The following is a 22,457-nucleotide window of genomic DNA, read 5'->3' as shown; positions in this document are numbered from 1 at the left end:
TCATCCCAGGAAGAAGGGTGGGTGGGAAGGTGTTTTTATTATTTGGTTTTATTTCTCATTATCCTACTCTGATTCAATTGCTAATAGATTAAATTAATTTTCCCCAAGTCAAGTCGGTTTTGCCCATGATAGTAATCGGTGAGTGATCTCCCTGTCCTTATCTCAACCCACCAGTCTTTAGTTACATTTTATGTCCCCTGTCCAGCTCAAGGGCGGGGAGCAACAGAGCAGCTTTCATGGGCACCTGGTCCACCCAGGGTCAAACCACCACAGCAATACACCAGGAACAGTGTATGTCTGCCTGACACTGGTAAATGGGAGACTCAGGTGTGCGAACACTTGTCAGAGATTCAAACTCCTAAGAAGCATGTGTTGAGCTTCCTTTCCATCTTCCTTTTTTTTCTCTTTGTACTGTGATTCCTGACAGTCCTGACATACCTCATTTCTTTTAATTGTGTGGGATCTCTGAGTGCTGCTGTTCCCAGCATCTTTTTCTATTGTCTGCATCTCTGTTCTCCTGGCTGAGAGGTGAAAGGGATGAATTCATTTAACTTACATGTCTTATGAAGAGAAGGAGTCTTAAATTAACTCCTAAATTTAGATGTCTTTTCAATGTGGAATGGAACTAACTTCTAAAGGCCACCAGCTAGGGTACAGATCTATTATAGTCAGGTAGAACCCTAATGTGGTTACTTGAGGCACAGGTCAGGAGCTACAAGTTGGCCATTATGCCCTATGCTAGACTTTTAAGGGACATTTAAGTCCCTGTATCTCAAACTAATTTTCTGATAGACTAGGCTGACCTTGGAGAAGGTCTAACTTTACGTCTAATTTTGCTATAGTTCTAAGCCTAAACAGTGCCTGACTGTTTGTCTATTATACCCAAACAAGACTTACAAACTCATCGTTCTTCTAAGTGAACTGAACTTGTGACCTGTGAGGTTCTATTTCTTTTTGAATTGAGGCATTTTCAGAAAATGCATTATGCCCGGAAGTATTATACCTGCTGGGATCATATAGGAGGGACGATGCTATCTTATCTAATATGCCAGAGTGATGCCTGGAATAACTGCCTCCCAGAAAAAAAACCACGTTTTATCTCTAAAAGACATAGCTAGTGCACTCCAAATGAAAATCTGCAATGCACACAGTGCAGACTGACATGGAAAAAAGACCTGGAAGTTATTTGACACTATGACAGTATTCAGATAATCCGTATCTTCCTTGTAAAACTAGTCATTTACAGATAATAGAGTATTTCCTTACAGAAGAATAACATGAATAGAAAAACTCTTCAGGATCTTTTCACCCTGAATCTGTCACTTTAATCAAAGTATAAGCAAACATACATTGGGAAGTTGGCCGGTGTGACAGAGTAACAACTTCCCGCTGTAGAAACAAGGGGAGTGCAGCCACACTTGTCGTTTGTCATGGTAAGAATGCTTGAGAGATGCTGAAAATCAAAGCAAGAATTATCTATGAACCACAACACAAAAGCACTGCACAATTAATCTCTTATCTAGCAATTAGACAGCAAGTGAGCAAGTCATGGATAACAAGGATGCCCCTACATGTCACTTCGGGGAACATTTTAAATAGAAGAACCCTGGAAAAGTAAAGAAAGATAATCAATACCATGATTAATTACAGTAATTTCACACAAACATCTGGGAAATTAAGCATGCTCTTTAGGAGTTGTTTCTTGCAGTGACTTGTAAAGGGATGAATGAGTTGCAAACCAAACTTCATATCAATATATTGAACAGTGTGGTAGAAATGATATTTATTTCAGCTTGGAAACTTTCCAGAAATTAGAAACTAATACAAAAACATCTTAAAAAGTATTGGTTTTTTTCAAATACTTTTGTTGTTATTTTTGTTTTATTGGATGCTGCTTCACTTTTAAAACTTGCCCACTCTGGTTCTCCTGAATTATAATTTGAATATTTCAGATTAAAAAAAAATAATAATCATGGGAGAAAGGCACTAAAGTGAAATTGTCTGTATGTTGCATTCAACATGACACATGCCGAAGTATTAAAATACAGTTTTGTTAAGTCTGGGAAAAGCTCCTTTGATTCTGAATTTTTGTGTCGAGGATCATAATACACCTCCTTTTGGCCTGAAACTGACTCAGGTGAAAATTGTTTAGGAATTATTCAGGGTCTAGATTTTTGTACGAGTGAAGCGCAGTTTAAATGTGCACCTAAACTTGCATATCTTACAGCAAAAATCTCTTTACCAATACATACTTATTTTCACCACCAGCAGCAGTACATTGCCAATATACTTGGAGAAAAGGCAGTTTGACTCACGTGTATTCTAGGCTTTAGGACTGAATAATGTTCATTCAAGTGCAATCCTCACAACTGATAGTAAGCACCCTGAATTTTCCTGGTTGGCTCAGTAGGTGATCTACAAAATACAAAGTTTCTTCTATCTTTAGCTTCTTTTGATTGGAAAATGAGCATGTTCCATACCATTGTATGCTGTTTAGAATGAAGAAAGTCATATATAATATATTAATAAATTTTAATTCCATTGATGGCTATTCAAGTCCAGATGTTTAGTCGATTTTGTTCACTGTAATAATTCAAATAAGTAGCATGAAAGTAGTTGACAAGCAGTGATAAAGAATGATTGTTACTCATAATCAGTTTTGTCTAATGGGTTAACTTACTATTGGTTGTGGGTTTTGATTGAAAAGATTTTTTCAGAAGAATAATTCCTGGAAGCTAAATCTTGAATTTGAGTCCTAACATTAAAACAAAAATCTAATTTTCTGCCACATAATTATGTGAAAATAGGTCTGAAAAAAGATTGCGTTATAGCACCAAATTTCTCATGTTAACTGTGATTGCTAGACTTTTATTAAGACGTTTTCTGCCTGTAGCAGCATATTTACCTATGAATTGATGGGTATAAAGAAGACATGGATGAGCTTGGAAGCTGTTTTAATTCATATCATTCAGAAAAAGCACACTTCAATGAACTTAAGTTGCTAAGATATTTAAGACATTCCCCAAATGCTTCCATTCAGAACTAGTGTTTCTCCTAGCAGTCGCCTGCAGAGAAGGCCCAGCCAGGGGCCTTCTCCTCTCTCATGTGTGTGAGAGTGTGAGAATTGTGATCAGTGACTTCTATAGCATCTTTTATTCATCTCTTTTCATTTCTTCCTTTAATCAGCTAAATAATGGAATTTTCTTTTCTTTTCTTTTTTTTTTGTTTTTGAATGATGAGTAACTTGTGAGTTAGCAAGTGTAAAACAGATGCACCTCTGACATAGAATAGAGAAGAGGTTTCAGGTATCTTAGATATGTGAAGAGTTCGGCCTTGGGTCTTGGATCAGCTTACAAGCACTGCCTTCTTCCTTGGTGGGTCTCTGAGCTTGTTCCTGGTTTCCTATACCCATACATATGCTTCGACATAGAAAACCTTTAATCCTGTATAGCCTAAGAAGAATTATGTTTGTTGACACAGGAGGAACACAGATCTTTTCAAAGCTGAGTTGGATGGCCAAAGTTTCACAAAACTGTCCTTTGCATCTTAGTCTTGTGGTCTTCCATTGTGATTTAATTTCAAGAAAATTATATATTTTTTTGGTTTTATTCTTCATGTATTTTTTAATCTGAATCATTAGACTTACCTTTTTCTTACATTATGCTTTTCATGTTTTTTTTTACACAGAACAAAGGAGGAAATTCAGCCACCTGTTCATTTCTGTAGTAGTTGGACAGCAATCTCTAATGAGTGGCCCTTCAGACATTACAGAAACAGGTCCACACTATCACACACACTGCCTCTTTTCTATAAAAATCAGTTTTTCCCGCTCTACTTTGATTAGGAAAATTAACTAATGTTTCTTTCACCCTGCTCATACCCAGATATAGCCATATCTCTATACATGGTTAGGCGTTCTTCTGAGGCAAAAGTTGTCTGTAATGTTATACAGTACCTAAAGAAACAGCAGCTATAAATCTTATAGTAATATATATCAATTAAACCACAATGCATTTATGAAACTTTGTTCTGTTCTCTTATTTATTGACAGATTTTTTTAATTACAACACAATGAAACAATGGTAAGTACATAAGATGCAATAGTATAAAAAGCCATTTTAACCCTTCCCTTGGTTAAGACACTTACAGCAGACAAGAACTGCCCCACCCCAATTCCCCCCTTCTCAAATGAAAACAAAAAATAAATATAAATTAATAAATATAAACAAATCACTGCACAGCCCTTAACTCTTTGATTGCCATGGCAAGAACCATAATGATGATTCTAGCACGTGACTTTCTGTGGTTAAAGGTTGCCGCAGCAGTCAAAGGGTTATAGCATTGTAAACATAAGTACTTTGTTGAAAATGTTCAGTCATGTTAATGGTCTACAGCAATGAGATTATTATCATGACCCCTTGACCACACAACATTATAAGGAGTTAAAGAGATAATAGCTTGGTGAGCTGTTACATAGATTAATTAACCCATTTTGTTTAACAATGCACTATGAGGTCTTGGTTTACTAATAAAAGACAAATTGTGTATGACAAAACACTGTTCAATGCATTGATCAATAAAATCAATGAAAAAATCAGTCTAAGCACCACAAATTTTTGCCTGATTATATCTGACAGTCATAATACACTTTAGCACCATTTAGTCAGCCTTGCATTTGCACACAAACAAGCTTTGTGTTTGTCAGTAGAAGCTACCTGAAGGAATAACATATGTCAGTTATAAAAAGGTTACTGTATAGAATGTTGTGTGAGCCAATAAAATAAGAAATAAAGTAAAATAAAATAACAATAATAAAATGAAATTTAGTTGCAGAAAGAAAATAAATGCTCCAGTTATTCTGTTACTAACACACATCCTAATGAGCCAAACATGGGCATGAAATGCACATGGAGCTATGTAGAGAAAAGGGAATAAAAATGAGAAATTTGTGTCACAGACAAATCATCCCATCCATATTCTGACTTATTTGTCAGGCTTTGTAAATTAAATGAACCATTGTTGGGTGGTTTAAGAAGTAGTGCCTGAAAAGAGTTGATGTTTAACAATGTGTGAATTTTATGATAATGTTATGCATAAAACCACTTCCAGAGCTATCCTAACAACTGTTCCAAAATCCATGTCTCTGCATGAAAGGCTGATTTCCTCTTTCTCAGAGGTGGAGGATAAAGAAGCAAGTGTGAGAAGAGTCAGAACTGTAGTAGCTTCTAGTTAATGTATTGGAACCAGAACAATTTCTGCTGGAATTACAGGGATTTGGGGCCGGGGTGGGGGTGGGGGGGGGGGGGGTGGGGGGGGTGGGGCGAGGGGAAGGAATGGCAACAAGATGGAAAATCTGCTGCTAAAATAACACCCAACGAGCAGAACTAAGGAAGAAAGCAGGTTCTGGTAGATACAAGAGCACTTGGTGCGAGTAAGAAAACCAAGAATGTGTGTGAAGCATGGCAAACAATGTACCCTTCTTGTACATATCCATATCAAACTTTGATTGACTACACACCGACAAAACCAGCTGTACATGCTTTAACTGCTAACAATACTAGCAACAGGACTGGCAAGGAGCAGGCATCACCTCCCTCAAAGAGCTTCTGATATAAGAACACGTATCACATACAATAAACCTACAGAAGTCAAGCACCTGCACCTTTTTCTGCAAGCTGTAACTGAACCGTGTAATCACTCCGATTCCCAGACTACAGTAGCAGATGTCAGACAGAGCTCTTCATAAATATGTTATTTATGATACCTAAAAATTAGGCTCAATCAGAAAACAATGCATAACAGCAAAGCATTCTGCCATGCAACAGTGCTAGCATACTATGCTACAGCATAATGTAATGGTAGTTGATGTGTATGTATGAACTGACTTGTGGTAGAGGAAGGAGTCTAGCCAATATAATGTTTGTGTGAATATACATGATACATATTATAGGCATCCAAATGCAAAGGAAAAATGGAAAAAGTTAAAGATGAGAACTGGAACCACTGAAAATAATAAAACCTTTTCTGAAATGCAGCTTTCTAGACTCATCACTTCTCACAGATGGCATAAACGACACATGCAAATGGTATGCAGTGGCTGGAATGAAAAATTATAGGTCTCTTCTGCTACACCTTTGTATATGTGACCAGGCAAGTAGCCCCAAGATGCAAACAAGAAGTCCATGATGGTCAGTGCTGGCTGTACCATGTCTTTTTTTATAAAAGACTCAAAAGATGGAAGTGTCAATGCAGAGACTTCAATAATCTGAAGTGAGTAACTTGGATCTCAGTGCTGGGGGACTGGACAATGAACAAGACTTAGTGAAAGATCTACATCGAGGTCCTCAGATGTCCACATGACTTTTTGAGAAGGTACTACCTCTTCACCATAGGCACAAAAAAGCTTTATTTCCTAGTGAGAGACTGTAAAAAGTTGTGTGTGATTCAATGAGACAGACAACAAAATTTTCTTGCTTTCTCTGTACTGTGAATAGATCATTTCTCACATGTGTACCAAGAGCGCATAAAATTAAATAGTGCCTGAATTAGTCAGGAAACATGTCAGGGCACAGTGAAAGAAGGGGGCGGAGGTTTGATTTTACTTTTCAGTTTACATAAACAAATAGCAGTATGTGATCTATCTAAGGGTCATAAAAGTACTTCCGTTACATCACTTCAGGACTGAGATATGATGGAGATCAAGATGTATGAGGTAAAGGTTTCTTTGCCCTTCAGTATTTCATCCAGTGGAGTTCTTAAAATGGTAGACAACTTTTTAAATCTAATTTCTGAAGAGAAACGTAAGAACATTTCACTGTGACAAGTTTTTGCACATAGATTCAGGCTGGTGTTAGTTTGATTAAATCTCAATAGATTTTTGATTGCAGTAGATAACGTGCTCACTATATATATTTCTAGTCAGGTTTAGACTAAATATACTGAGAAGCCCTTTGACTGACTGCTCTCTGGTGGATTATGACACCAAATACAAAATTCACTGGACTTTCTACAGCCTAACAGGTATTCTTGTTGTTTGAGACCAATAATACTTTCAAAGTTTTCACTGACTTCCAGATAACATCTCCTTTGTTTTTATATTATTGTTGATTACATAGCAGATAAAGGCAATTTATAGTGGTGTTGGTGGTCCTTGGCTCTTTCCCTTTCTGACAAACTGGTTTTGTACTTGCAATTATAAGCCAAAACAATTTTATTCCTTTTCTTATATTCTTCTTGAATTGAAAAATGGAAATGTACTTATGCTGGTTTTTTCTGTGTCTGTCTGCAGTCTTTGACGAAACAAGGTAGTTTGTTTTCCTGTGGATCCTAGAAGTTGTGGAAAGAAAGTTCATGACTAATTTAAGTTTTCTCTGAGAAAAGAAAAAAACAATAGGGTGTTCCTTTAAATCTGTATTCGTCATCACTGTGATCCAAAGACTACCACCTTCAAAGGAATGCATATTGATAGCAGATGATGACCTCTGTACCTTAGAAAACAAGAAGGGAGTATCACAATCCTTGACCTATACTTTAAAATGTTTTTTAGTCAGACACAGTAAGACAATACTGTGCATGGATTGACAAGAGATCGCATGGTTTTGGAAACACAGTAAAGGTGCATGTTAGACATATACTTAGTTGACAGTGTTTTACCAAATACATTACATAGAGTAAGAGCTGGGACTAGATTATTTGCATCATCACACTTTCCTTCAATTCTGGATTCCTACTCGAGATTAAATTTTCTTGAGCATAACAATCTCAGGTATTTCTGTAAGCTGTGTGAGTACTGACAACAGCTATCGTGAAAGATATTTTTAATAGTTTTCCTATACCTCGTGAGGCATGGCCAGAGTTCATAACGCTTTATGAAAACACAACCATGTAAATACAAGCTTCAGCTATGCCTTGCAGGTATGAACTGGAGTTCTCACGATCATTTAAAACAGCACTGTAGGTTGCTGATGTCTTCTGAATACATGCAATCACATGTACCATTTCCTAAGTTACATAACTCTACTTATATCCAAGCAGACAAACTGCTCGGAGCTGACTCCAACATGGTGCTCCCATAAGATGTGAAGATAATCAGTATGTGAGCTCTGACAATTTTGTGGCAATAGCCAAGCATAGCATACACAACCTGTGCATCTCTATTCAGATTCATTGTATGCCTAAATATGGGGTATGCATTTCAGCTGGAATATATCAGTTTTTCAATAGTAATGTTTGAGCTATATATAATATCAGATAATTGTGAACACTGACAAAAAATACTATAAACCATCATTTTTTTGTTATGGAGACACCTACTTTCTTTTCTTTGCGCCTTTAAATGTAAAAGGGAACCAAAAGGTATTCATACCTTATAAACACACTAGCACTGGTTGCCTGCTGACCCTAAGCACTCTCACCTTCTACAGGGCAGACGATTTCATGTACAGCCACATAAGCTATGAATGTGTTTGCAGTCTGGGTGTTAAAGTATGCCAACACATCAGGACAGAAATATGGATTAGAAACATTCTTTTCTGACTTAACACACTACTCTTTGCAAGTGGTGAACCCATCTGGGCATGTACTGATTGGCAGAGTTACACTTTTCTGTTGCCAGTGGGTAAGTAATATAATACTTCACTAAAAACTCTTCAAACTCTATTGTCATATTGTTAAGGACTAACCAGGTACTTTAGGAAGTTATTTTATCCCAGCCTTCTGTTACTAATCCCACTTCCCAGAAAGCCCATTCCCAGAATAACGGATGGGCAAATGGATGATCCAGGACACATGCATGGCACAGAATGAAAATGATTATTCCATGTGTTAGTGCCAGATGGCAAGATGGAGAGAACGTTCGGTATATATTTTACTGCAACAGCGAAAAACTGTAATAGACATGAAAGGCTACAAATGCAGATATGCCAATAGCTTGCCAAGGAGATTAAAGTCATAGTTATAAAAAGGATGTGATGCAATTTCATAGGGTAGAAATTACTATTAACTAAACAGAAAGATTTGGTTTATGTAGTGGCTATTATAATTATCATCTGTGGACAACATAATTCTAAAGGAGCTGAAGAAACGAAGCTGTGCGACTGGAAAGCTCCATGCCATTGTAAATGGCTGGTATGTGTAATGATTATTGTTTATGTAGTTTTACTGTGACAGCAAGTAGCACTATGTTGCATGCATATCCACAAGTAGAAAATTGTCTTTAGCATGCTAGTTTACATCGGCATTACTTCATTTATGTCTCCCCTGTCTCTAAAATTTGTTTCATCTATACTGTGGGCAGACCAGAGCAGTACATAAGGCTATCTCCACAGGGCAAACATACTTTATGAACACCTCTCACAGAATGTCATATCTAAAAGGCATAACAGTCAATTGCAACCACAAATGTTAATAAACTGACTATATCTTGTATATTGTATGCTAAAACTTAAGTATATTGGGAAATAAGACCTGTTTATGATGTATGTTTTTAATGCTGTCCAAGAGCTTCTTTGAAATACATTTTGATTTTAGGCACAGAAGCTTGCTGTTGTCATATACTGATGATCCTTCAGAATATGATCTCCTGATTATTACTGAGCTTTCTTAGTTACATAGATAGATCAAATAGTGCCACATCATACAGAATCTTTGCTGCTTAACATTAGGTCAAGCATCAAATGGAGTCAGTCTGCAACAAGTGATGGTATGCTTTTGATGCTTACCAGAAATTTTCAGCATCGATGGCACTGATGGCAATGTCTTTATCAGCCTCTGACTTCTCAGATGGCAAGTCACAAGAATGGGTTAGACAGAGCTGATTCACACATAACATTTGTTCGTGACACCAGTGGCAGACAATTGAGTTACATGCATAAATCAGAGCTTAATTTCATGAGTATATGGTTCATTTACACCTGATTTTGTAACTGACATATGTTTAAATGGTCTTCTGTGAACCACTCTGTTTGTCTGCAGTCTCTGTGGTGTGAGCTAAGGAAGTGCATCTAACGTTACAGTGCTGTTGTATCAGTCACGGCTATACCATTATATTCAATAATGGGTTATCTGTTCCTCAGCTCCCACACGATGTTATTTGACTTGTTCAGCATAGCTGAACAGCTAAGTGGCCAGTGACATTTGTTCTCTCCACTGATAATAATGATCTTCCTTATGGCTCATAGGGCTGCAGTCATCTATTTACACTTCTGGAAACAGGGCTGTCCAAAGACAGTCTTAACAACAAAAGACAACAGGGAGCTATTGCTCTGCAATGGCTGCTTCACATCTCCTACTGCCACGGTGCATGGCTTCCTCCACCTCAGCAGCTGGTGACAAAAACTCAGGCCATGTTCTGAGAAGATATGGGAGCCAAGACAGAGCAAAACCCTACAGTCATATCCTTGCTCCTCAACCCAGTCATCTTATGCTATCTCAAATTTAGGCTGCTAATGGTGTGATAGCTTGCATTTCTACTTTCTTCAAAATGCAGTGCCTGGAACGTTCATTGTTCAATTTTCTATGTGTATTTTTTATTTGCCCTGACGATGATTCAGATGCAAAAAAAACCCCTAGAATAGGAATGTAATGCTTCCATTGCTTATAGGCAGACCTACTTTCTATTCTACACACTTTTTTCTAACCAACAAGCTAGAATTTGATTCTATATAATTTGGTACCAAAAGCTACATTTAACTGACATTAAGATTGTGAAGTAAGAGCCCCCCAAAAAGTTGAAAATTCAAAAATTAAGCCTTACACTCTGTTCTTAACCCACAGTGCTAATGGCACAGGAGTCTTGACCAAACAGCTGGGGAGGTGAAGTACACTTCTAAGCAAAAGTGTAAGTCTGCCCCTTAGACTTGAATCTATTAGCTTCTGTTATTTTCATTCACAAAATTAGCCTAAAAAAACCCCCACTTTTCCTTTAATTATCCCCTCCCTTTGCCCCACTTTGAAAGAAGAAAAAGAACAAGTGTATAGGAATATATAAAATATGTATTACATTTATTCAGGAGACTTGAAAGGGCTCCTTTGGAGCCATTTGAGCCTCTCCATCCCAGCCTATCCAGTAAATATACAGTTACATAGTTTTTTAAATGTATTTTTTGATTAAAATTATTTTTTGTCTACAGTCAACAACCTTTTCATAGGTTTATACATTAAAAGGCCAGAGGAAATACTGCCATCATCTGCTTTGGCCTCCTGCATCATACAGACCACAGTATTCTGAAGATACATAACCCTGTATAGTCAGCTTGATAGACTGTAACTGATTAACACAATACATATTCATTTTTGTATTGTTCTACAGTACAGATCATAACAATAGCAATATGGAAATGTTTATTAAAAACTGTATGAAAAAGAGTTACGGCACATGAGCAGGAATCAAGAGTGCAGAACTAAAAATATTTTCAATTCGTTTTTTCCTAATTCTCATAATTATAGGCCCTGGTAGAAAAACAACTGTTCAAAAAATAACATCGTCTTAAAACTTTTACTCATTTGAGTTCACAACTAGATCAGGCAACATCACTAATTTACTCTGAACTTCTGTAATTTGAAACTAGCCAGTATGTATTTGGGAATTACTGTGAACAAAATTGCTTCTACATCTTTTACCTAAAGCAAACCTTTATGACTGTGTTATAACCTACTGAAAAGAGGCGTATGTAATAGAAATGCTGACACAATCTTGCTCTGCATGACACAAACATGCCAATATAATATTTTCTCTCTCTCTCTGTATATAACATATATGCACTTTTAAGTAAAAGAAAATAGATTAAACAATCAACTTATCATGTATTCATGTATCTATGATGTACCATATGAGAAGCACTAGACTTATCACACTTACCTTCCTGCATAATTAAAAATAAATTCTCCAAATACAAACACTTTTGTTACCTTATCAAAGAACAACAGTCAACATGCTCAGCACTTCATTACTGTCAGGGAAACAGTTTCACAAAAGGTTAAAGCTGCCATGAAAGATATTTCAAAATTGAAGTGAGATTTTCAAGTGAATAAAAAACCCGATGAGATGCTGTTCCAACTTGAAGATAATATAAAGTAAGTTCTCCTATTGCAAAGGAAAACCAAACGCAGAATAAGTAGTGCTGTTAGTATTTTCCACCAGCTACCCAAGGGACAAAATTGGAACAGCAACATGAATAATTTTGTTCTGTCTGCAGCAGAACATAAGCTATAGCAGTTTGTTGACAATAAAAATCTCTCCATGGATTAAAATATGCACGTATGTGTATGTGTGTGTTTGTGTGCATTTATAAGTATACAAACACATACAGGCTTTTAAATATATATGACAAACAGGCATAGAATTCTGAATTCACCAAATAAGCTGATGTGCATAAAATGTCCTATGTTACTTAACTGTCAATTAATCTATATTTTCAGCAACAACTGAATTGGATTTACTAAATAAAGCTATGGGCTGATACTGGTGCACTTCTAACCTACAGTATGCAGTACCTCTACAAAACATCTCCAAAATGCCACCTGCATTGCATATTTGTTGTAAAACTGTATCTTTTTCTAATCTTCATTTTTGTTAGCCATACATATGTATATCTGTTTATGCCCTAAGAAACAAGTTTGCAATGCTTTATAGCATGCCACACACGAACATAAAATGAGTCCTCAAATCAATATAAAGTCATGTAATTAAAAAAAAAGCCACACTATTTTTCATGCTATGCTCAATATAAATATAAATTCAAGGCAATCAAGCTATCCATTACCAAAATAATAATAACCATAATATACATGTATATATACCTACACTCTCTAAAAAGTGATCCTGTTATGTGGATTAAGAAACCAGTAAGAAATTGGTTGGATGTAGTATAAAAGTCTCATTTTATGTAAAAGCCCATACTGGCCATTTCAAGTATTTTAATACTTTCCTATAGCCTTTTTATTAATAACTAACTATTTGTAGAAATTATAGTTTTATACTGAAAATTGTATTCAATTTAAATAAAAATTAACTTCTACTGTAGTTCATTTTTAGAGTGTGCATGTATACATAGCAAAATACCCTTCTACAGATCTATCATAAATATTTTGGTTTATGTCAGTTCTTTTCTACTAAAACACATCAACTTTTTTTTTTTTTCCTTGAATTTTGGATAATGTATATTAGGCCTCTTAAGAAATAAAACTCATCTTAGTTCATTTGCAACACCAGATTCCCTTCAGTTTGTGCCAGTTTGCAAGTTAAAGGTCAAAGACCAAAGACATAGGACAGTACACTTTAAGGAAATTCAGACAGTGAAGCTGTTCACAGAAGACAATGTTTAACTTTGTAATGACAGTCAACAGGTCAATAATCAAGTTCAAGGCAAGCTGTTCATTGTTGCAAAAGCTACTCCCCTCAAATCCTGGCTTTCATAAAAAACCAGGCATCTGACTTTTGGGGTGCATCATTCTGACCATCTTTAATAAGTTCACAGCCCAGTGACTGTAAAGCCTACCACTGCAAGAAGCAGCTCCTAAAATCAATAAAGAGGTCTGTCAGTTGCTGACTTTTCTCTAGGAAAAAAATATTGATACAAACCTGCTCTGCAGGTCACATGAAAATGACAATACTGCTGTTAGCAAAAATTACACTGAATGACAAGATGCTTTGGTGGTCCCTTGGCTCTGTCAGTGATACCATGTTTGGCTGAAGGCCAGAAATTTGTCTAACCCTTTGAGAACTATGGTGAACATGCAATGGGGTAACACACCAGAGGATTCTCATGCAATATCAGAGTCACCATTTTTGCTTTCCTTTGAAACTCTGCCTCTGCAAAGGCAAATTGAATTATCATACAACATAGTTTAAAAGAAAAATTCAAGATGCTTAAGATAAGAGGCTAAGCTATAAAACTGCTGCCAGTTCAGAAAAAATCTCGGTAAGTGGTAGAAGTTATTAAAACAGGTTTGGTTCCTTTGACCAAAAAGTAGCTGGTAACTATTTATGTTACAAATGCTTTTCTATCAATAATGCAAATAATTAAAAACACTTACTTGCAGTCACAGGAAATCTGTTTTGAAAAATTGTTTTTGTTTTAAAATCTGTATTACCCAAACACAATCCTATAATTTAATGACAACCAAGATTAACATCCACCAGACTCTGAAAACGGATGCAATAGTTCTCAAAGGGTTACACCACCGATGTAATACCAGCATCAATTTTCTCTGTAGCATGACTGTTGCTTTAGTTCATTGAAATCCACTTCAGAGACACACTGCTTTTTATCGTGCTTTGGAATGAGTGCTCCTGACAGACCTATGAAAGGCCTGGGGCAGTTGGCCTGGTACAGCTTGGGAAAGATTATGCAGGAAAACCAACCAAAAATCAAACACACCAATAAAAAGGTTTTTCTTGAATATAGTAATGAATATAAATGAGTTTAAAACATTGAGGACATAGCCCAGAGCAGCTGTAAAAAACACAAAATGAATGTATTATTAAGGCTGTTACTATATTGCAGATATTTTGGCCCCTTGTTTGTTGGAAAATGGCTGTCCGAACAGTCTGAAGTCCTGCATGTCATCTGAGTCTCCCACCTGACAAAACTGGAAGTAGGAGTATAGGACTTTATCCGTAGCAGACAGAAAGCAATCCTCTTTGGAGACAAAGCTGTTTTGGGTCTTCTCACTTTCCTGAAAGTTCCATTATGGGTTGTTGTGTTTTTCTAAAAAAATTTACTTTCACCAAAAATTTTTTCAAAGGGGAACAGGCCTTCAGTGAAAAATGTAGAAACATTGGAGATTTCTTTTTTCCTCTTCATTAGTTAATCCTGACAGTTTATAGGGCATTGAGCGTGCAGAGGAAAGGCCTAGAATCAAATGACAAAGAAAGACAAAGGACTGAAGAAACAGCAGATACTGTGTAGCATGGAAGCTTCCCAGCTGAGCGAATCGCCCCTCACGTGCAGGACAGGCAACCCTCTGGGTTTTAAAGATCAGCTTTGTTTCAGACTGACAGATGCCTGCTCCTAGCTAGGAAACTGCATAACAGCTCTTGTGTTGAATCTCAAGTTACCATAAACTCCTGGGAAGGAAAGAGAAAAACCAAAACCCTACATCACACCCACTCTTGCATAGAGCGTTTGCAGTACAGTATGTGGCGGGGTGTTCCTTTCCTTTTGAACTGGAACACAGTGTAAACCAAGACAAGGAGGCACAAGGCCAGAATGCAGGGAATGACGATGGCTATAGCTTTCACAGTGCTGGCTGTGTTGTCCAGTTTGATGACAATGTCAACATCATCTTGAGGGCTGTGTCGGTCTTTATCTCGATCTGTTGGTCCATCACAACCCATAAAATCCTTGAGGATGGATCTGGGATAGCCAGGTTCCACCCTGAGCATCTGATTATTGAATTTCCAGTATTCTTTTCCTTTGTAGAAATATGTGAAGCCTGAGGAAGAAAATCGCAATTATTCATAGTCATTTCAGATCAAAACATGTCATCAACAGACCAAAACTACTGTTAATAAGGGTTGTGGGTTTTTTTTTTTGTTGTTATTAAAATATTAAAAAGATGTAAGAAATATACTTCCGTTATAGGTCTTTCCAATCTCCTTTACAACTTTTTTATCTTTACAGTTGGGTATTTTTTTAATTCAGTAAACTAGGATTTTATTTTCTTCCATTACTAAAAAAATAAAAATAAAAATAAAGGAATTCCAGAGAATATGATCAATATGATCAGGGTCCAGATGATTTGCTCATTCACTGAAAACCCAACCAGAGTTGGAATCCTCAGGGCCAGGACTTTAAAGCATCACAACCTCGTCAAGGTGGGAAGTCTACTGAAACAAATTGCAACACTATGCTAGTCAGAAATGAGAATTTACCTTCTTTAATTCACATACCCTACTGCTGTACTTCAGAAGAAAGATACTGGATGAAATAACAGCAGCTTTGCCCAGAGAAAACAGGTGTAAACAGATTTAAGTTTTCTGCAAAAAGCTAGTATTTGATCATGGAGGTGCAATCCAATGTTATTACTAAACATGCCTAAACGGAGAAAAAAAAATAATCGACTCCTTCACAAAAATCTAGAGTAAAAAATTGTTTTTTCTAGTCTTTCCCAAGCCACTTACTGCAAGAATACCGAAAATTTTTGTGGACAGTAAAGGAAACTCCTTTATGATCAGACTTATTGCAGGTGTTCATTTACATGGTTTACGCAATAGAAAGACAAGGGAAAGAAAAAAGTACTCTTTAAAATGAAATGGATTCACTGAAAGATACGCTATCAAATGTTCCCTTATGAAGCTATATAGTGAAACTTCCATATCAACTCTGCTTCTGCTCAAAGAAAGGAAAAGTTTCAGGCAAAATGTAATCAATTTGTTTCCAACTAAGCTGTGGTACTTCTTAATTGCATCTGCTTTTGTTTCTTTCTCTCTTCATACAAACAATGGAGTTGTGAACTGTTTCTTAAGACATCTATTTACTTGATTTCAGGGAAAAGGTCTTAATGGTCTTCTTGGGAACTTTATGGTATCATTTTCAGTCCCTCTTTCTGCCCTGGGGCCATTTTAGGCTTTCTGAGAAGCACAAGAATGCCTTCTTTCTCTTCTCCTCCTCACAATCTCATGTAATTTTTTACCACCGTCCTCATTCAAAGAACCAGGCAGACTACCACAGCCACTGGGGTAAAGAAGTGGCTTTGATGTAATCAAGTCTGTCCTGCCTCAGAAATGAGTCCTCTGCCTCTGTAGTACTTTCAGACCCACTGGTCTGAGTGTTACAGCAAGACAATTTTCATTTGTAATGAGACACACATGTTCCAGAGCTCAGTACAGAAAACTTATTATGAGGAATGCAATCCCCCTGCAATCAAGGTAAGCAAAAACCCCATACATACATATATACATACATATATGTGTCTGTCTATGTATTACATTCCTTTTGGATGTAAGTCTTTAAAAATATGCCTTAAAAGTAATGGAGGGAAGAAAGCAGAGATTATACCCATTATGTTTTTCAATGCATGCATAATGTTTGCACCCATTTCCACATATATGTGTATTTACAGTTAGTTACTGAATGTGATGTATGCAGAATATCATCTTGACTGACCTACTTTCCAGTTAAAACCAAAACAAAACAAATAAAAGAAAGCACAAAAAAACATCCAGGCCAAAAGGCCAGAATCCAGAGATGTTTTCTGCTTCTGGATAAAGGAGAGACAAGGCAGGGAAGCAATTAAACCTTTCTGGAAAGGACTCCAAACATTTTCATGGTAAATTACTTGATCAAGTTAGAGGTTGAAATAGGAGACTGAAATTATTCATACAAGGAAAAAAATCTTTTTATCTGCTTATTAAAAGGAAATTAAAATAATAAGGCAATATATACATGTGCTGTCTATGAGGCAGACTAAACTTAGAACCTACTAATAAATAAATCATAAATGCCATACAAGAGTTCTCCAATAATCAGTGATGACAAATGCATATTTTTATTCCCATCAAAAGGATCTAATCTATGTGCAATGGAGGGCTCTGTTGACAGCCTGCCAGCAGCCCCTGGGTAGCATTGAATTTTCGTAAGACGGAGGAGATTTTGGCTGCTCTCACTCCTTTGGAGGTGTGGCCAGCTGAGATCCTAGGTTCCTGCACATGACGATGCATCTTGATACAGGTAATAGCACTTCATGCTAACATCCTTGTGATCAGCATTTCTGCATCATGGGCTTATGACATCTTTGATTTACATAGATTCCTAAGGATATTTCTGCTTAGATAAAGATTTTTCTTCCCTTTTTTAGTTGTTCGGAATGAAAATACCCTCTAAGCTGTTTAAACAGCCAACACCTTGACAATTCAAATGGAGATATTGTGTGTTTAGGAAGCTTGTTTTAAAAGGTACTATAATTCAGCAGAGAACAAACATAATTAAGTGAATTAAGACACAGGGGGAAAAAAGAGTGGAAATTAAAGTTTATGATACCAGATTTGAAAGATTTTCTCCACTGTGTTAAATGGTCCATGCAAACAAACAGCCATTTTCATGAAAGCAAGTTCTACAGGAGGAAATATTCTGTTCGTAAATCAAGAATTCCTTCTCTACTTAGCCTGAATAGTTAATCACCTCTCTACTACCCTACCTTACATAAAGTTTGTTAGTAAATCATTAAAAGAGGAATGTGTTTGCATACCATTTTCTTTGTGGACAAAGGCTCCCTGAGGAGATTCTGGGATACCTTTCCAAATTGTGATTGGTTTGGGATAACCAGGGTCCATGGATCTCATTTCTTCACTGTACCTCCAGTACCTGATTTTTTTTTTTTAAAGGGGAGGGAAAAAAAAATCATTTATAAGGTAGCAGATGAGTAACTAGGTATTTTTTCCTTCTAATATTTGATACATTCACTAGCCACAAATGGGAATGCTTGACTTCTTGTCTTTAAACATACTACCTGATTACAAGGAAATCTATTTGCTGACTGGACAACAGTTTCATGTAAGCAGAAAGAAAAGATTTCTGCACTTTGACAACCAAATCAGGATGCATCTCACTTTTAATTGCAGCAATTCTGATGCCTGGTGTGTCTGCACAGTAACAGAGATACAACATATGCAAAGATACATTCATGTTTTAGATAACATTTTAATAATGAAAACAACCATAGTTTCAGATTAAAATACTCCCAGAAATTTTAATTTAACTCCTTATTTGTATCCAGTACAGTAGCTTTTAATGTCATAATTAAGTAGATACAGTGTAATATAAAATTCAACCTGCTTTTGTGCCTTTTTGCCAGCCAGCCCTCCTTCAATTTAAAAACCTTACGCATGCACATTCTAGGCAACCTGAACATGTAAGAAGTATTTGCACTTGTGATTTTATTTACATGTACAGATAATTTCTTTGTTGTTACGCAGCTGGCTAAATTGCTATGCATATCTTATTATAAGCTGGTTCTGAGAATTAACATACTGTATGTCTAGTATCTCTGTGTATCTGGATACGCCAGTTGGGTGGGTTGTTTCATATTTTGATTCGTTCCACTCATTTAGAGCATAGCAGTTTAGAGCATAGTAGTCTTGGAGAATGTTTTGGGTTGTTGGTTTTTTTAATCAGTTTTATCCATGTGAAAAATCACATCAAAAGGCAGTCACTTGCCATTTCAGGACATCAAGAGCCTGAGAATATATCCCTTCAATTGATAATCTGGTCACTGCAGCAAACCTGACCCTCTTTCTAATCTGAATTCATTTGACTTCAGCTTTTAGAAACCCTTGTTGTGATCATTCCCAATACATTAAAGAGTCCATTTAGTGGATGATATTTTGTCCCCGCAAAGGTACTTAGACACTCTAATCAATCCACATCTTTTTAAAAAAGTTAAATGGTCTAAAATCCTCTGTATTTCTCCCTGTGTGGCATTTCTTCGGCTTTAAACTTCCAATGAAATTAAAAGGTGGCAGATTTCAAGTGGGTTAAGAGTTAGCAAGTTACATTAAAGAACATTTGTATTTTTTCTTTCTTATGCATAAATTATCTTTATAGCTTGATTTCTTAATCTAGTCACATATGCATCAGTAACCAGCCAACAATGTCCTTTATTTTGAAATTTAACATCTTTCAGAGTTTACATGTAGAAAGAAACAACATGTAGAAGTAGTAAACAAAGCTCTGACATCAATACGATTGCAACCAGTTCTTCTTCATCTTTTGACTCTGTGATTCTTCTTCGTTTGCATTTTTTATCAACTACCTTACCTTTTACTCTGTCCCTTTTTCTCAGAACCCTATTTCCTACCTGCATACTTCCACTCATTTTACTTTTTTATCTTCCAACTTTTAACCTTTTCGAGCTCCTCATTTTACACATCTGTATTTTTCCACTGGACTGCATGATGGAAATAGACAGTTCTATAGGACTTTTTAAAACATACATTGTCATTAAAAATATATCTTTAAGGACACAGCCAGTGCACACTCAAAAGTACCAAACCTACTGTTTTTTAAGAATGGATGACAAATCCTATGAGGGAAGGACTGATCACGGTACTATCTTGGCAATCTGTGCTGGAATAATGAGTGTGTCTACAGGGTAAGGAAAAGCCTACTCCTGATTCTCTTTAGCATGCCAAATGCTCACAAAGACTCCGCAATGATTTGAGTGATTTGAGCTTTAAAAACTATATATATTGTGCTACTGTATCTCAAAGGATAATAAAGTAACAGAGGGAAAATCAATGAAAGTGCACTTTGTGGCTTTAGAGAAAGGGAATTTGGAAAATATTTGCTTATACATGTTCTTTCCTGTATCTAATCCTATTAATGATATTCTGAACTATTGGATGACTAAGCTTTATGAAGAAAAAAAATATTCATTTAAATTTTGAACGACAAAACCCAGTCACACCAGATGGGTCATGTGACAAAACCATGTGTCAAGAAATGCAGCAATATTATCATCTTGTTCTACACTACTCAGCTCTCGTAGGAGAGGAATGAGTAAGGGCAAAATGTTTTCTGTAGTCATCTTTTCTCCCCTCTTTAGCTTTCATACGATTATTAGGAAGAATTATCATTAGTCTTTAAATGGATCATTTCAAATATTAATAATAACAATCAATACATGAGCTGCTTTAGACATATGAGTATTAGAATTTACAAATTGGACTTTTAAATCTTACTGGTGTTTTTCTTGGTTTGGGTTTTTTGTTTGGCTTGGTTTCATCCCTCCCCCCCTTTCCATTTTATAGCCAATATTTGATGCTTTGTATTCTATTGCTCTAACATTTTTATGTATACCCATGTTCTGGGACATTTAACTCTGTCTAGATTCTGCCCTGGAGCTCCTTAACTAAGATTAATGGCAAAATAAAAAAGTATAGAGGTCCTTGACTTACATAAGGAGGAACATTGTTATTTTTGGTAACTTTTTGGTTCCCTTTCATTCTTACCTCCTGCCACCAGGAAGGTACATTCTCATGTGATACCTTCTTCAGGAAAAGATCCACCCCTACAGTAGACTTATACTAAAACCAGCAGGAGAATTCAACTCTAACTTTACATTAAGAAAAAACTGTGATATAAATAATACACATTGAGAAGCTTAGTGGTATATGGGTTTATTCCCACTGGTGGTCAATCCCCTGTAATAGCTCAATTATCTCTGCAAGGCTCATGTTGTTCTATCTTCTTCTAACACTCTGGCATTTATAACCTGCTGAGTTTTATTGTGCTTGTTAGCTCTAAGTAGCAACTTCTCCATCACCAGATGTTTTCGCTGATAGTTCTTTTTGTCTTCTGTTATTACCACTAGTGTTTTAGGAAAGTCTTGACTATAAGTAACTGCTTGTACATGGAAATATAAAAGGACATTGCTGTATAAAGCCTAAAGGAGTACAGGTCACATAAGATTCCTACTGTGCATACTTTCCCAGGAGTGTGGAGGTGGAAAATTATTACCTAAAATGAACGTTAATATTTTAAAAATCTACTCAGCCACGGCAAGCAACTTATTTGGGTGGCCACCTTCTTTACTGTGGAAATTAATTGCTTGAAATGATACCTAGTTTTCAAACACCACAAACATTTTACTTAGTTATCTGCTTTTCTCATCAAGCGTGTTGGATATTTTTTTTTTTTAAGAAAAGCTTTTACAATAAAATTTGTTGTGGCAATCTGTAGTACAATATTCTAGTACTGCTTAAAAATGAGCAACTGTAGTGTGCTAAACATATTCTATGATGTGCATTAAATTAATTTAAGTGATCCATGAGTACTATTAGTGTCTCAAAATCCTAAATACTGCACAGTAACAAAAGCAGTCATCATACTTTTAACAATACTAATACAAACATTACAATTATTAATAAACAATAATTTCTCTCTGAGTACTCAGAATTTGCACAGCGAAACACCAATCAACAAATGGTAACATTATGAAAATCTGTCAACCCCATCCTTCATATAACTTGTAGGGATTCAAAAATTAATGAGTTCTCTTAACATCTCTATAAAGCCGACAAATATTATTTCCTTTATTTTTAGAGACAGGGAAATGAAGACACAGAGACACTAAGTGACTAATGCACGTCTCTTTCAGGACTGAAAAATACTCAGATTTTACCATCTTTTCCTGTTCTTTATTAATCATAAAAATAAGTGTCGCTTCTGAAGGGAACTGTAAGATTTATTTTAAAATAATTCCTAAGGAACTGCTCAAATTGTTCTCTAACTTCCTGGTTTAGCTGTCATTTCCCATTCTTACCTCATTTTTAAATAGTAGCAGAGATGTTATTTTCACTGACCTTAAAAAGCTTTAGATCACGCCTTGCCTGTTTATGTGCTAGAGTTTAGAAAAATGGATAAAAAGGAGCAGGTAAGAGCGTACATAACTATATTACTTTGAATATTTAAATTTAAATTTGCCACATCTACGATGTGCCTGTTGATTTCTAATAC

General features: G+C 36.1%; 1 protein-coding gene across 3 annotated transcripts in view; it reads right to left on the bottom strand.

Annotated features, from left to right (window-relative positions):
* Window positions 1–4,013: 4,013 nt before the first annotated feature.
* MMP16 (matrix metallopeptidase 16) overlaps window positions 4,014–22,457 on the bottom strand; it is a 194,107-nt gene continuing 175,663 nt past the window's right edge. For all 3 annotated transcript variants that reach the window (XM_080381863.1, XM_080381865.1, XM_080381864.1), the window contains 2 exons: window positions 18,190–18,305; window positions 4,014–15,435 (listed from right to left, as the gene is read on the bottom strand). In XM_080381863.1, the coding sequence (XP_080237989.1) occupies window positions 15,101–15,435; window positions 18,190–18,305 (451 nt within the window). In that variant the 3' untranslated portion in view covers window positions 4,014–15,100. The remainder of the gene's footprint in view (window positions 15,436–18,189; window positions 18,306–22,457) is intronic.

Source organism: Falco punctatus (genome assembly GCF_963210335.1).
Source record: "Falco punctatus genome assembly, chromosome: 3".
NCBI classification, from domain to species: Eukaryota; Metazoa; Chordata; class Aves; order Falconiformes; family Falconidae; genus Falco; species Falco punctatus.
The sequence above is the reverse complement of the archived record's forward strand: the minus strand, read 5'-3'. Positions and strand labels throughout refer to the sequence as shown.